Source organism: Carcharodon carcharias, chromosome 12 (assembly GCF_017639515.1).
Source record: "Carcharodon carcharias isolate sCarCar2 chromosome 12, sCarCar2.pri, whole genome shotgun sequence".
NCBI classification, from domain to species: domain Eukaryota; kingdom Metazoa; phylum Chordata; class Chondrichthyes; order Lamniformes; family Lamnidae; genus Carcharodon; species Carcharodon carcharias.
The window spans coordinates 59,958,215-59,970,448 of NC_054478.1; the positions used below are offsets into that span (position 1 = coordinate 59,958,215).

Genomic DNA, 12,234 nt, shown 5'->3' on the forward strand with positions numbered 1-12,234 from the left:
GTTGCTGAGTTCATAAGTTTAATGAATACTAATTCACAAAATGGTGTCGGGTCTAGATTGCCATGATGTAGTGCTGCAGCACAAAGATCTATGGTTTCCTTAAGAGGAACATTGGTGAATAGGCTAGCAATGTCAAATGAGCACATGGACATGGTATTACTATCAATATGGAGGTCCTGTATTGTTTTTGCAAATGTGAATGAATCCTTCACCATATTTGTTGAAAACTTGCTCAAAACTGGTTGTAACAATTCACCCAGCCATTTGGCCAATTCGTGTCATTCAGAACCAGTCATAGGTAAGATAGGCCGTAAAGGGACATCACTTTTGTGTGTCTTGGGCAACCCACACATACACGGATGCAGCGAGCTGTGAAGACGCAACAGGGCAATGCCTTGGCCTGGGCAAGCAGGGTCAAGCTGCCTGGTTTAAATTTCACACAATACTGGCAGTTAATTGTCAGTCACCATCAACTGGTGTATTCTCCATGGCAATGCCTCTACCAATCAGCTTACCAACCAATCAGCGTTCTCTTCTCATACAGTATAAATTGTTGTTTTCCCCTTATATTGGTATTCTTGCAAAGTGTCTGGAAAAGCTTCAACATGTCTCTTTCAGCAATACTCAAGTTCTGTACTACCAAATGACTAATGTATTAATGATATTATTAAAGAAGTAGTAGTGGAGAAATTAATGGTACTTCAAATCAACAAATTTGTACATCTTAGGTTTTTAAAGAAGGTAGCTATGAAAACAGTGGATTCATTGGTTTTGATTTTCTAGATTTCCCTAGATTTTAGAACATTCCCTATGGATTGGAAGTTAGCAAACAAAACCCAACTATTGAGAAAAGCAAGGAGCAAGAAAACAAGGAACTGAAGGTCAGTTAGCCTGATATAAGTAACAGGAAAAATGGTAGAATCTATTATTAGAGACATGGGAACACAGCAATCAGAGAATCATAGTTTGATTAGGCAGAGTTAATATGGGTTTAAAAAAGAAAAATCATGTTTGCAAATCTGTTAGGAGTTTTTGAGGTTGCAACTAGGAAGATGGATAAGGGGGAAGCAGTGGGTGCAGTGTATTTGGATTTTCATTTGATAAGATGCAACACAAGAGGTTATTGCATAAAATTGGAGCCTATGGGATTGGGATTGGTTAACAGACAGAGAACAGCAAGCAGGAATTGATATGTCATTTTTGGGTTGGCAGGCTGAACTACCAGGTACGTCAAGGATCAGTGCTTGGCCCTCAGCAATTTATAATTTATACCAATGACTTAGGTAAGGGGATCAAGGGGAATGTAACCAAGTTTGCTGATGATATAAAGTTAGATGGAACATAAGCTGTGCTGAGGATGTAAAGAGGCTGTAAAGGGATGGACTACAATGTTCCAGTGAAGCCCAACGCAAGCTGGAGGAACAGCACCTCATCTTACAAGTAGGCACTTTACAGCCTCCTGGACTTAACATTGAGTTCAACAACTTCAGGCCATAAACTCTGTCCTCCATATTGATTCTGTGCATCCCACCCCCAAGGGCCAGTCTGTAACTTGTTCTCATGTTTTGCTTTCAGGAAGTGCCGATCCTTGCTCTGCTATTAACACATTCTGCTATCTGACAACATTAGATGTGATTCCACGATTGGACAACATTTGCTAAATGATCCTCAGTATGCTAAAAATTATACTGACAACCAATTTAAGATTGTCAGTCGGGCTTGTAGTGTGGTGCATTTGCCTGTGCTGGAAGCTACATATATTAATACACAGTGCCCTTTTTTTTGCAGACAGAAAGAACATGTACATACACTGCGTCGGTTTCAACTAAACAAAATAAGTGACAGCCATTTGCTGGTTCATTCCCCAAGGCATTGTCTTGACCAATCATAGTCAAGCTGCCTGGGTTAAATTTCAAACAATGCTTGGCAGTTAACTGTCAGTCACCATCAACTGGTGCATTCTCCATGGCAATGCCTGTATCACTTGCCAACCAATCAGCACTCTCTTATACAGTGTAAATATGTTGTTTCCCCGACATTGCTATTTTCTTGCAAATTGTCTTGGTGAGTGCAAGACGAAAAGCTTTGACAAAATATGTCTCTTTTTTCAGCCATACTCAAGTTCTTTACTATCAAATGACTAATTATCTGACCTTTATGCCACTATTAGCACTTGCCTTAGTCTTTAGCACTATCATTACCACTCCCTTTGTCTTGTGTCCGTGACATCTTTGTCACTTAATCTCTCCTGAGCTCCAACCTATCCCTGACCACCTATTTTGCTCCACCTGCTCCACACCTTCTCAACAACATAAAACCATTGCATTTCTAAATCTTTTCAACTTCATATAGACTCGAAATGTTAACTGTTTTTCTCTCCCCTCAGATGCTGCCAGACCTGCTGAGTTTTACTAGCATTTCCTGTTTTTATTTACTCAGGTTAAGTCATTGACCTAAAACATGGCAGATGGAATATAACATAGAAAAGTGTGAAATTATCCAAATTGGAAGGAAAATTAAAAAGGCAGAATATTAATTAAATGGTGACAAACTGGGAAATGTAGGTGTTCAGAATGGCCTGGGTATCCTCATACATGTTCATTAACATGCAGGTACAGCAGGTAGTTAGGAGAGCAAATGGTAAGTTAGCCTTTAATTTAAAGTGATTGGATTATGAGAGCAATTGTATAAGGTCTTGGTGAGATCACACCTGGGGTACTATGTACAGCCTTGGTCTCCTTACCTAAGGAAAGATACTCTTGCCTTGGAGTAAGTGCAATAAAGGTTCACTAGACTGATTCTTGGGATTATGGGATTGTTTTATGAGGGGAGATTCAGTAGACTACAGTTATATTTCCTATAATTTAGAAAAACGAGAGATGATCTCATTGAAACATAGAAAATTCTTAAGGGGTAAATGCCAGGAGGATGTTTTTCCTGACTGAGGAGACTAGAATTAGGGGTCATAGTATCAGAATAAAGGGTCAGCCATTTAGGATTGTGATGAAGGGAAATTTCACTTAAAAAGTTGTAGATCTTGGGAACTCTCTACCCCAGAGCGATGTGAATGCTCAGTCACTGAGTACATTCAAGACAGATAGATTTTTGAATACTAAGGGAATTAAGGGGTGTGGGAGTAGTGATTGCGAAAGTGTAGTTGAGGTAGAAGGTCAACCATGATTGTATGAAATGATGGAGCAGGCTCGAAGAGCCAAATAGCCTACTCATGCTCCTACTCTTTATGTCCTTATGTATCCATTTGTCAAAGGAACTATTCTGCATCTGCTCAAAATTACAAGGGATGACATGACACTGGTGCTGCATGCTCCATGTTGACCTGCGACAAGTAAATAGTGGGAGATTGACTGCAGAATTCTCCCTCAAGTCTAATGTTAACATGGGAATGGTCCACATTTAATACAATTAAAGAATAACTTGGGTAGTTAAACGTAAAACAAAACTTCAAGATATTGCTGCCTTAACTGCCATCCAACTTTTGTCAAACATTTTAGATCATCACCTTCATGAAGGAAATTTGAACCCTCATGGCTCTGGGATATCCAGAGACATTCCCGTCTTCTTGGGTTTGTGTCAATAGGAACATTGGATTTTGGAGCAGGAGTCAGCCATTCGGCTCTTCCAGCCTGCTCTGCCTTTCGATAAGATCATGGCTGATCTGGTTGTGGTCTCAACTCCACTTTCTTGTCTGCCCCCCATAACCCTCAACTCCCTTGTCTATCAAAAATCTGTCTAACTCTGCCTTGAATAAATTCAATGACCCAGCATTCTTCCTTTTTGGGGAAGAGAATTCCACAGACTAATGACCTTCTAAAAGAGAAAAAAAATTCTTCTCATCTCTGTCTTAAAAGGGAGACCTCTTATTCTTTAACTGTATGCCCTAGTTCTAGACTCCCCCACAAGTGGAATCAACCTTCTGGTATCTACCCTGTCAAGTCCCCTCAGGACCTTATAGGTTTCTATAAGATCACCTCTCATTCTTCTAAACTTGAATGGGTATAGGCCCAACCTGTTCATCTTTCTCCATAAGATAAGCCCCTCAGCCCAGGGATGAATGAAGTGAGCCTTCTCTGAACTACTTCTAGAGCAATTATATATTTTGCCAAAGAAGGAGACCAAGACTGTACACAGTATTCTAGATGTGGTCCCAACAATGCCCCATACAGCTACAGTAAAACTTATATATTCCATTCCTCTTGCAATAAGTGCCAACATTGCATTTGCCTTCCTAATCACTTGCTTTACCTGCACACTAATTTATTGTGATTTATTTACCAGGACAGACAAACCCCTCTGTATCAGAGTTTTGCAATCTCTCTTCAGTTAAATAGTATACTGCTTTTCTATTCTTCCTTCCAAATTGGACGAGTTAACATTTTGCCACATTATACTCCATCTGCCAAATTTTTGCCCACTCACTTAACCTGTCTATATGCCGTTTCAGGCTCTCTACTTCGTGACAATTGACTTTCTACCTATCTTGGTGTCAACTGCAAATTTAGCCACCATACATTTGATCGCTTCATCCAAGTCATTGATATTGATTGTAAATAGTTGAGGCCTCAAGCACTGGTCCCTGTGGCACTCCACTAAAAACAGCTTGCCAACCCAAAAAAGACCCATTTATCCCTACTCTCAGCTTCCTGTTAGCTAACCAATTCTTTATCCATGCTAATATGTTATGAATATGTGTTCCTAAATTTTCAGTTCTCCTGTTAACACTGAAACAAATGTCATGAGTATCTGCATTTCTGCACTTTTAATCCAATTCAATGCAAAATTATGCAAAGTACAAATTTAATTTAAAAATAAGCACTTTACTTGTGCTTGCCGTGTATTTCCTTTCATCCTGACTTATCTTTTTATTCCTACTTTATCTGATTTTAATTTTAACTTACCTTTTCTTGAAATCAACCTATTCACAACCAATTGTTTAAATTTAAAAGAAACCAAGCTTTTAAATCATAATTGATTCCTAATTCTTCTGAGTAACACTATTTAAAGTCTCAAGCACTGATTTAGAATGTGCACAGCCCTTGCTAATCTTAATAGTGAGGTTGCAATGGTCATTCTATCTAAAGAGATTGATTTTGTCCCAGTCAAGACAGGCTCATTGTTGCAATAACCTTGCTGTCAGTATTTGCAGTTTAACTAGCAGGTCCAGTGGTTTAAAGTCCCTACATACCAGGGAGGGCAGCCTTCACAGCTCCCTGGACTACAGGAAATTTGAACCTGTTATTGAATTGCAGCTGACAACTGATTCACCAGATTGTGATTACAAGTGGAACCAACTGAAACAGAAGGAAGTATTATCTTTTTGATTAGAGGTTGAACTGAGGATCCATCTGCCCTCTTAGGTGGATGTAAATGATCCCATTGCTCTATTTCAAAGAAGAGCTGGCCAATGTTTATCCCTCAATCAACATTAAAAAAACCTATTACCTGGTCATCATCGCACTGCTCTCTGTAAAATTGGCTGCCACATTTTCTACATTACAACAGTAACACCACTTCAAAAATATTTCATTGCCGTCGGTGTTTTGGGGCGTCCAGTGTCCCTGAAAAGCACTATATAAATGTAAGTCTATGGGCAGAAGCTTGTGCCCTGCCCCCATGTGTTTCATGGCGGAGGTCATTTAGTTGAATGGGACGGAGGGTGGCAGGTGGGAACCCTGTCACCTTCCTGTCTCCGCCCCGATTAAGTCTGTGGCGGAAGGCTCATGGGCAGCTTGCCCACCTTGCTGCTTTTTGAGGCCCTTAAGTCAGCAAATTAATGCCCATGTAAGGGCCTCATACCAACACCAGTGATATTAATCCAGTGGCAGGTGAGGGGCTTGCCATGTGGGAAGCATAACAACCAAACCTTCGCAAGTTTGCTTGCGGGGTCCCAGGGCGGATCACTCATTCAAAGACACTCAGTGTCTATTCGAGGGACCTGGAATCAGAAAGGGGTCAGGTGGAAATTGCTGAAAGCCATCCCCTGCCCTTGATGCTGACCATCCCTCTACCCCTACCATCACTCACATGTACCCCACCTCAGGTGGGTGTAGTACCTTCAACAGCCACTGCTTCCCCAGAGGCGCTGCTGAGCACCAAAGAGCTGCCAGCCTCTGACTGGCCAGCAGCCCTTGGTGAGTGGGACTTGCAGCCCCGTGGCCCTTGACCTTGAGGAAGGCTCATCACTGAGTGGCACAAGATGCAGCGGGTCTTCTGTAAAAGAGACGCTTCAGGGATCTCCGATGGCCAAAACCCCATTGCCTCCACATAATTTTGCCCTTTCTTTCTAGAAATAATTGGAAAAGATATAACTTGAATTACATCTTTCAACAATTTTTTCATTTTTCTATATAATACTGGCTGCAGAATCATCTCTAATTCATCTTAAATAACTTTGTTTAGAATATGACATTCTTAATTGAGTAACAAGAGGACATTGAAATAGATATGTTTGTGTCACATTCAACAATAGTTTGCATTCAGCCATTATTTTTCAAAAGAAAATGCTTCTTTCAGTTCTCAGTGAAGTTAATGAACACTGAATTGACCAATGGAACCAAATTCTACATTAGGATAACACTTTTCAATCCATTAAGACATCGGAAATTAGCTTAATAAAATCACTGGAGATGGGCTTTCAGAAATGTAAGAGGAAACCACTTTCACTAATTGCAGTACCTTATTAATTCTGCAGAGTAGCTTTTATGTCAGATGTGTATGATTATCTTAAAGCCAATCTAACCCGTCAGCATTTTTAAGCAAGCATTCAATGCAATTTAGTTGAGCAGTAAAGCTGATGCCAGATGTTTAGAAGTTGAAGGTGTATTTTATTAGTTCTCTAACAATCCAAGTGGCTGACTGCACTTTAAACATTTACTTAGTGGAAGGTTAAAAAATAATTTCATAACATATATAATGACTCACTTCAAAATGATTCATTGTATATGAAATTTGAAGCTTTTCTGCGAGGCATGATAAAGCTGTATACAAATGCAAGTTCTTCCTTTTCTAAGTGTAGGTTTTCAACAATCCCGAAATGATTGCCATTTCAATTGATTCTATGTTGTTTTGGAGGCAGGGTTTGTCAATCTTCCAAATTAAATGCCCAAATGCAAATGATTTCCATAATTACTTGCACTTTTTATTTCAACACATGGTGAAATTTTTTTTGTAATTATTCCAGTCCCACTTTAGTTAATGCACTTTATTAGTTACTGTTCAGGTCTGTTCACAAATGGGAATTTTCACTTCCTCCAAGACTCTTCCCTTGACTCTGGCCTCTTTCACATATCCCCATTCTTCCTGGCCCACTTTTGGTACAGGGCCTTCCACTACCTTGGTCCTAATCGACCAACAATTCTTCCTCCATCAAATCTTCCAATATGCAAACCCTTTCCTCACTTTCAAAAGCTTCCACAAAATCAATCTCTTAGATGGTGCCTTTGATCACCTCTCCAAACATTCGGTTGTCAATTTGAAATGCTTTTGTAAGTTTTAGTATGTTAAAGTGTGCTATATAAAGCAATTTTCCAGCAACAATTGCAGCCATCAGCAAATACAGAAATTTGCAGTTTTGTTGTAGGGTGTTAAGTTATTTGCTTTAACTCCAGCTGAACACAGAACTGTATAACTAACTAAAAGCAAAATATTGCAGACTCTGGAAATCTGAAACAAAAACAAAAATTGCTGGAAAAACTCAACAGGTCTGACAGTATCTGTGGAGAGAAAGATAGAGTTAACGTTTCGAGTCCTTATGACTCTTCTTCGTTAACTCCGTCTTTCTCTCCACAGATGTTGTCAGATCTGCTGAGTTTTTCCAGCAATTTTTGCTTTTGTTTCAGTATTTTGCTTTTATCTAGTGTTTAATTGACTGCCACTTCTCTTCCAGGAATGCCTACCATGAAGAAGTACTGCTCTTCTCTCTGACAGGATTTCTACTTGTCTCTTTTCTCCTGTTCACTTTCAATTCTGAAGAAGAGTCATAAGGACTCAAAACATTAACTCTGTCTTTCTCTCCACAGATGCTGTCAGGCCTGCTGAGTTTTTCCAGCAATTTTTGTTGCACAACTAACTAACTTTGTTTGAAACCTATTTGCATAAAAATTGCACAGTTTCTTTAAGAGACACTCCAACTAAAGCAAAGGCAATTGCTACAGATTCGTGGTTAGAACTTGCCGCTAATTAATTTTTGTTAGTGTCTGCAGTCAAATCAACAGATTTAGGTTTATGGGATTTGTGTCATCAATCACCGTGGTTCTCTGCAGCATGAGAGATTTGAATTGATTGATTTAACTGCACATGCAGATAAGAAGGCCTCCAACTGGCAAACTGCAGTAATTTGTCCACACTGACCGAGCAAGTCAATTCAATCAGGCCTATAGAACTATTGGCTGGCTAACTGACTGCATGTCCACATTAACAGTTAATTAAGCAGTTCAGATTTTGAGAGATCCACAGAGCTGCATCACCTGTCACCCAAAGTTCAATAATCTTGAATTTCTGTGCTTTCATCAAAGCACTAAATAATTGCAAGGGGGGAAAAAGAGCATTTAATTATATAGTTATATCTGGTATTAGTAATTAAATATTATACTTCCTTTAGATGCAGATGAAGAATTACTGCAATCTTGAAGTATTAAAGATGTAAAGTTTTCAAACCATAATATTTGCATAACATGGTTTATAATAAAGATGAACAATTGGTTGTCTTAGAGATTTAGATAGGATAAAATAAATATGCATATAGCCTTCTAAGGTTACCCTGCTGCTTGGGTGTGAGGTGTTATGGGAAACTTGATGCTCAGATGCACATCAAGGCAGCTACAAGCAGAATAGCAGGAATATAGGCATATAAAAAGGGGTTGGCTATATTTAAGAGGTTAAGTACAATTGAAATTAACAAAGATATATTTACCCCAGATTTTCCAATAGATTGTTGAATTTCATTAAGAAATTCCAATTGTTGCTCTGCATCTTCCAGTTGTCCCTCAATTAATTGGCATCTTATAATACCTTGAGTTACAAAGACATGCAAAATTTATTTACCATTCATAAAAATGGTTTCTATATATGTCTATCGAACAAAGGGTTTTTGGGCAATCAACACAAACTTCTCAATATATCTTCATTAATTCAACAACAATAATTTGCATTCTATAATACATAAATATAGAATTCACTAAAACATTTCACAGAGAAGATGTAAACAGCACACATTAAGAAGGAGGTAAAGTTGAAAACAGAAAAGTTTAGAGGGTTGAAAATATGAAGAATAAAAAGTAAACCAGTGCTAGGATATAATGTACTTTGGATGGGTGAGGGTGCTGATCAAGCCATTCTAAATGGTTTGTAATTTGTGGAGGAATCAACCTAGCAGCCTTCAGTCTGGCATTTGAGGTTTGCGCTTGGGTGGTCAATTCTATGTTAAAACATCACCTGGTATGGCTCTGGAGCCCATTGTGACATGACAGTCTACCACACTTGCACATGAAAGCAGTGAGCTGAGAATTAGAAAGATTCTCATGCCTTTATTTTCCTTAGAGCCCTCTTCTCAGCTGGCTTAGGTTTCTGTTTCTCCTTGCCTCTTATGTTTCTCTGAACAGACCGCCTCCAGAAGTCCCTGTGGGAGTAATCACTGGCTGTATAAATTCCATCTTGGGCATTGGAGATGTGGTCATAATAATGGGGCACTTCCTATAAGGAAGTGGAAGAGGGCAAGCACAACTGGAAGGAGCGCAACAGGAAATGGGGAGGGAGGTTGGGTTCTGGGCAGCTGCCAAAATGTGCGTGACATCAACATGGACATTGGCTTTGGCTTACAGCTAGAAACCAGATGGCTTATGCATGACTTGAGTGCATGAAATGGGTCATCATCATGGCAAACAGGATACTGGGCTTGCTACCAGATTAGAGTACCGACCCTGTGGTTATTGGAACGGTTAGATTTCTAGAAGTGACCAGCAATGGTTGAAGACACAAAAAAAAATTAAAGCCTGGCAACAGCCAAAGAAAGTAAGCCCAAGTCCTGATAGCTGGTGAAGAAAAGCTGAAGATGAGATGATTAAAGAAGGTCATGGATATGGCTTATTGGGGCCCCTGTGGTGACCCAAGATGTCAGGGTCACACGGCAGTTGAAGAAAATCTGGAACATGGCAGGCAGGCACATACAAGTTCAGGATGTGCACTTGGCTGGTGATGAACATCTACCTAAATGACATTGAGAATTGTACTTTTAACCTGCTGTGGTCTGCATCCTCCCTGTCTTGTTTGTGATAGTAACTACAATGTTTCTTTAGAGGATGAATGTTGAATTTGACAATTTCAGAGCCATGTGTACGATGGGGCATGGCCTGCTATACTGAGATGAAGTGCTATCTTAGTAACTGAGCAATGAATCAATCCGGGAGGCAGAAACATCAGCAGTGTTGTTTGGGTAGTGGTAGTGGAACAGTATTACTAATATGAGGTTCATAAGTTTTAAGTTAGCGATGCATTTAACAAGGGTGGTACAGTAATCATGGGTGACTTTAATCTACACATAGACTGGGCAAAGTCTCTTAGGGAACAGTGACCATAACATGATAGAATTCTTCATTAGGATGGAAAATGAAGTAGTCCAATCCGAAACGAGGGTCCTAAATATAAATAAAGGAAACTACAAAGGTATGAGGGTTAATTGGCTATGATAGATTGGGGATGTTCATTAAAAGGCATGATGGTGGATAGGCAATGCCTAATATTTAAGAAACAAATGCATGCATTTGTTATACATTCCTTTCTGAAGCAACAGGAAAAGCAGCCCAACCATGGTTAGCAAAAGTAGTACAAGATAATATTAGATCCAAAGAGGAGTCATATAAAGTTGCTAGAAAAAATAGCAAACCTGAGGATTGGGAGCAGTTTAGAATTCCGCAGAGGAGGACCATGAAATTGATTAAGAGGGGAAAAGTAGAGTACGAGAGTAAACTTGTAAGGAACATAAAAACAGACTGTAAAAGCTTATATTAAGTATGTAAAAAGAAAAAAGATTAGTGAAGACAAATACAGGCCCCTTACAGTCCAAAATGTGAGAATTTATAACAGAGAACAAGGAAATGGTAGTTCTGTCTTCATGGAGGAAGACACAAATAACTTCCCAGAAATATTAGGGAACTAAGGGTTTAGTGAGAAGGAGGAGTTGAAGGAAATTAGTATTACTAAAAAAAAAGTGCTGGAGAAATTAATGGGACTAAAAGCCAGTAAATCCCCAGGGCCTGATAATCTACATCCCAGGGTACCATAGGAGGTGACCATGGAAACTGTGGATGCATTGGTTATCATCTTCCAAAATTTTGTAGAGTCTGGAGCAGTCCTGGCAAATTGGAGAGTAGCAAATGTAACCCCACTATTTAAAAAAGGAGTGAGGGAGAAAACAGGGAATTACAGACCAATTATCCTAACATCAATAGTAGGGAAAATGCTGGTGGCAATTATAAAGGATGAGATAACAGGACACTTAAAAAATATCAACGGGATTAGACAAAGTCAACATGGATTCATGAAAGGGAAATCATGTTTGACAAACCTACTGGAGTTTTCTTGAGGACATAACTAGCAGAACAGACAAGGGAGAACCAGTGTATGTGGTATATTTGGATTTTCAGAAAGCTTTTGATAAAGTCCCAAATAAGAGGTTAGTGTGCAAAATTAAAGCACATGGGATTGGGAGTAATATATTGGCATGGGTTGAAGATTGGTTAACTAACAGGAAACAGAGAGTAGGAATAAATGGATCTTTTTCAGAGTGGCAGGAGATGACTAGTGAAGTATCACAGGAAACAGTGCTTGGGCCTCAGCTATTCACAATATATATCAATGATTTGGATGAGGGAATCACATTTAATATATTCCAAGTTTTCTGATGACACAAAACTAGGTGGGAATGTGGGTGATGAGGGGGATGTTAAGGGGCTTCAAGACAATTTAGACAAGTTGACTGAGTGGGCAAATACATGGTAGATGCAGTATTATGTGGATAAATGTGAAGTTATCCACTTTGGCAGGAAAAACAGAATGGCAGAGTATTATTTAAATGGTGATATATTGGGAAATGTTAATGTACAAAGGAACCTGGGTGTCCTTCTTCACCAATCACTGAAAACAAGCAAGCATAAGCAGCAAGCAGTTAAGAAGGCAAATGGTATGGCGAGTTCATTATGAGAGGACTTGAATCCATGAGCA

At 39.3% G+C, this 12,234-nt stretch overlaps 1 protein-coding gene across 3 annotated transcripts in view; it reads right to left on the reverse strand.

The window, feature by feature from the left end:
- ttc21b (tetratricopeptide repeat domain 21B) overlaps window positions 1-12,234 on the reverse strand; it is a 93,936-nt gene that overhangs the window by 53,483 nt on the left and 28,219 nt on the right. For all 3 annotated transcript variants that reach the window (XM_041201427.1, XM_041201426.1, XM_041201429.1), the window contains exon 10: window positions 8,930-9,027. In XM_041201427.1, coding sequence (XP_041057361.1) covers window positions 8,930-9,027 — 98 coding nt within the window. The remainder of the gene's footprint in view (window positions 1-8,929; window positions 9,028-12,234) is intronic.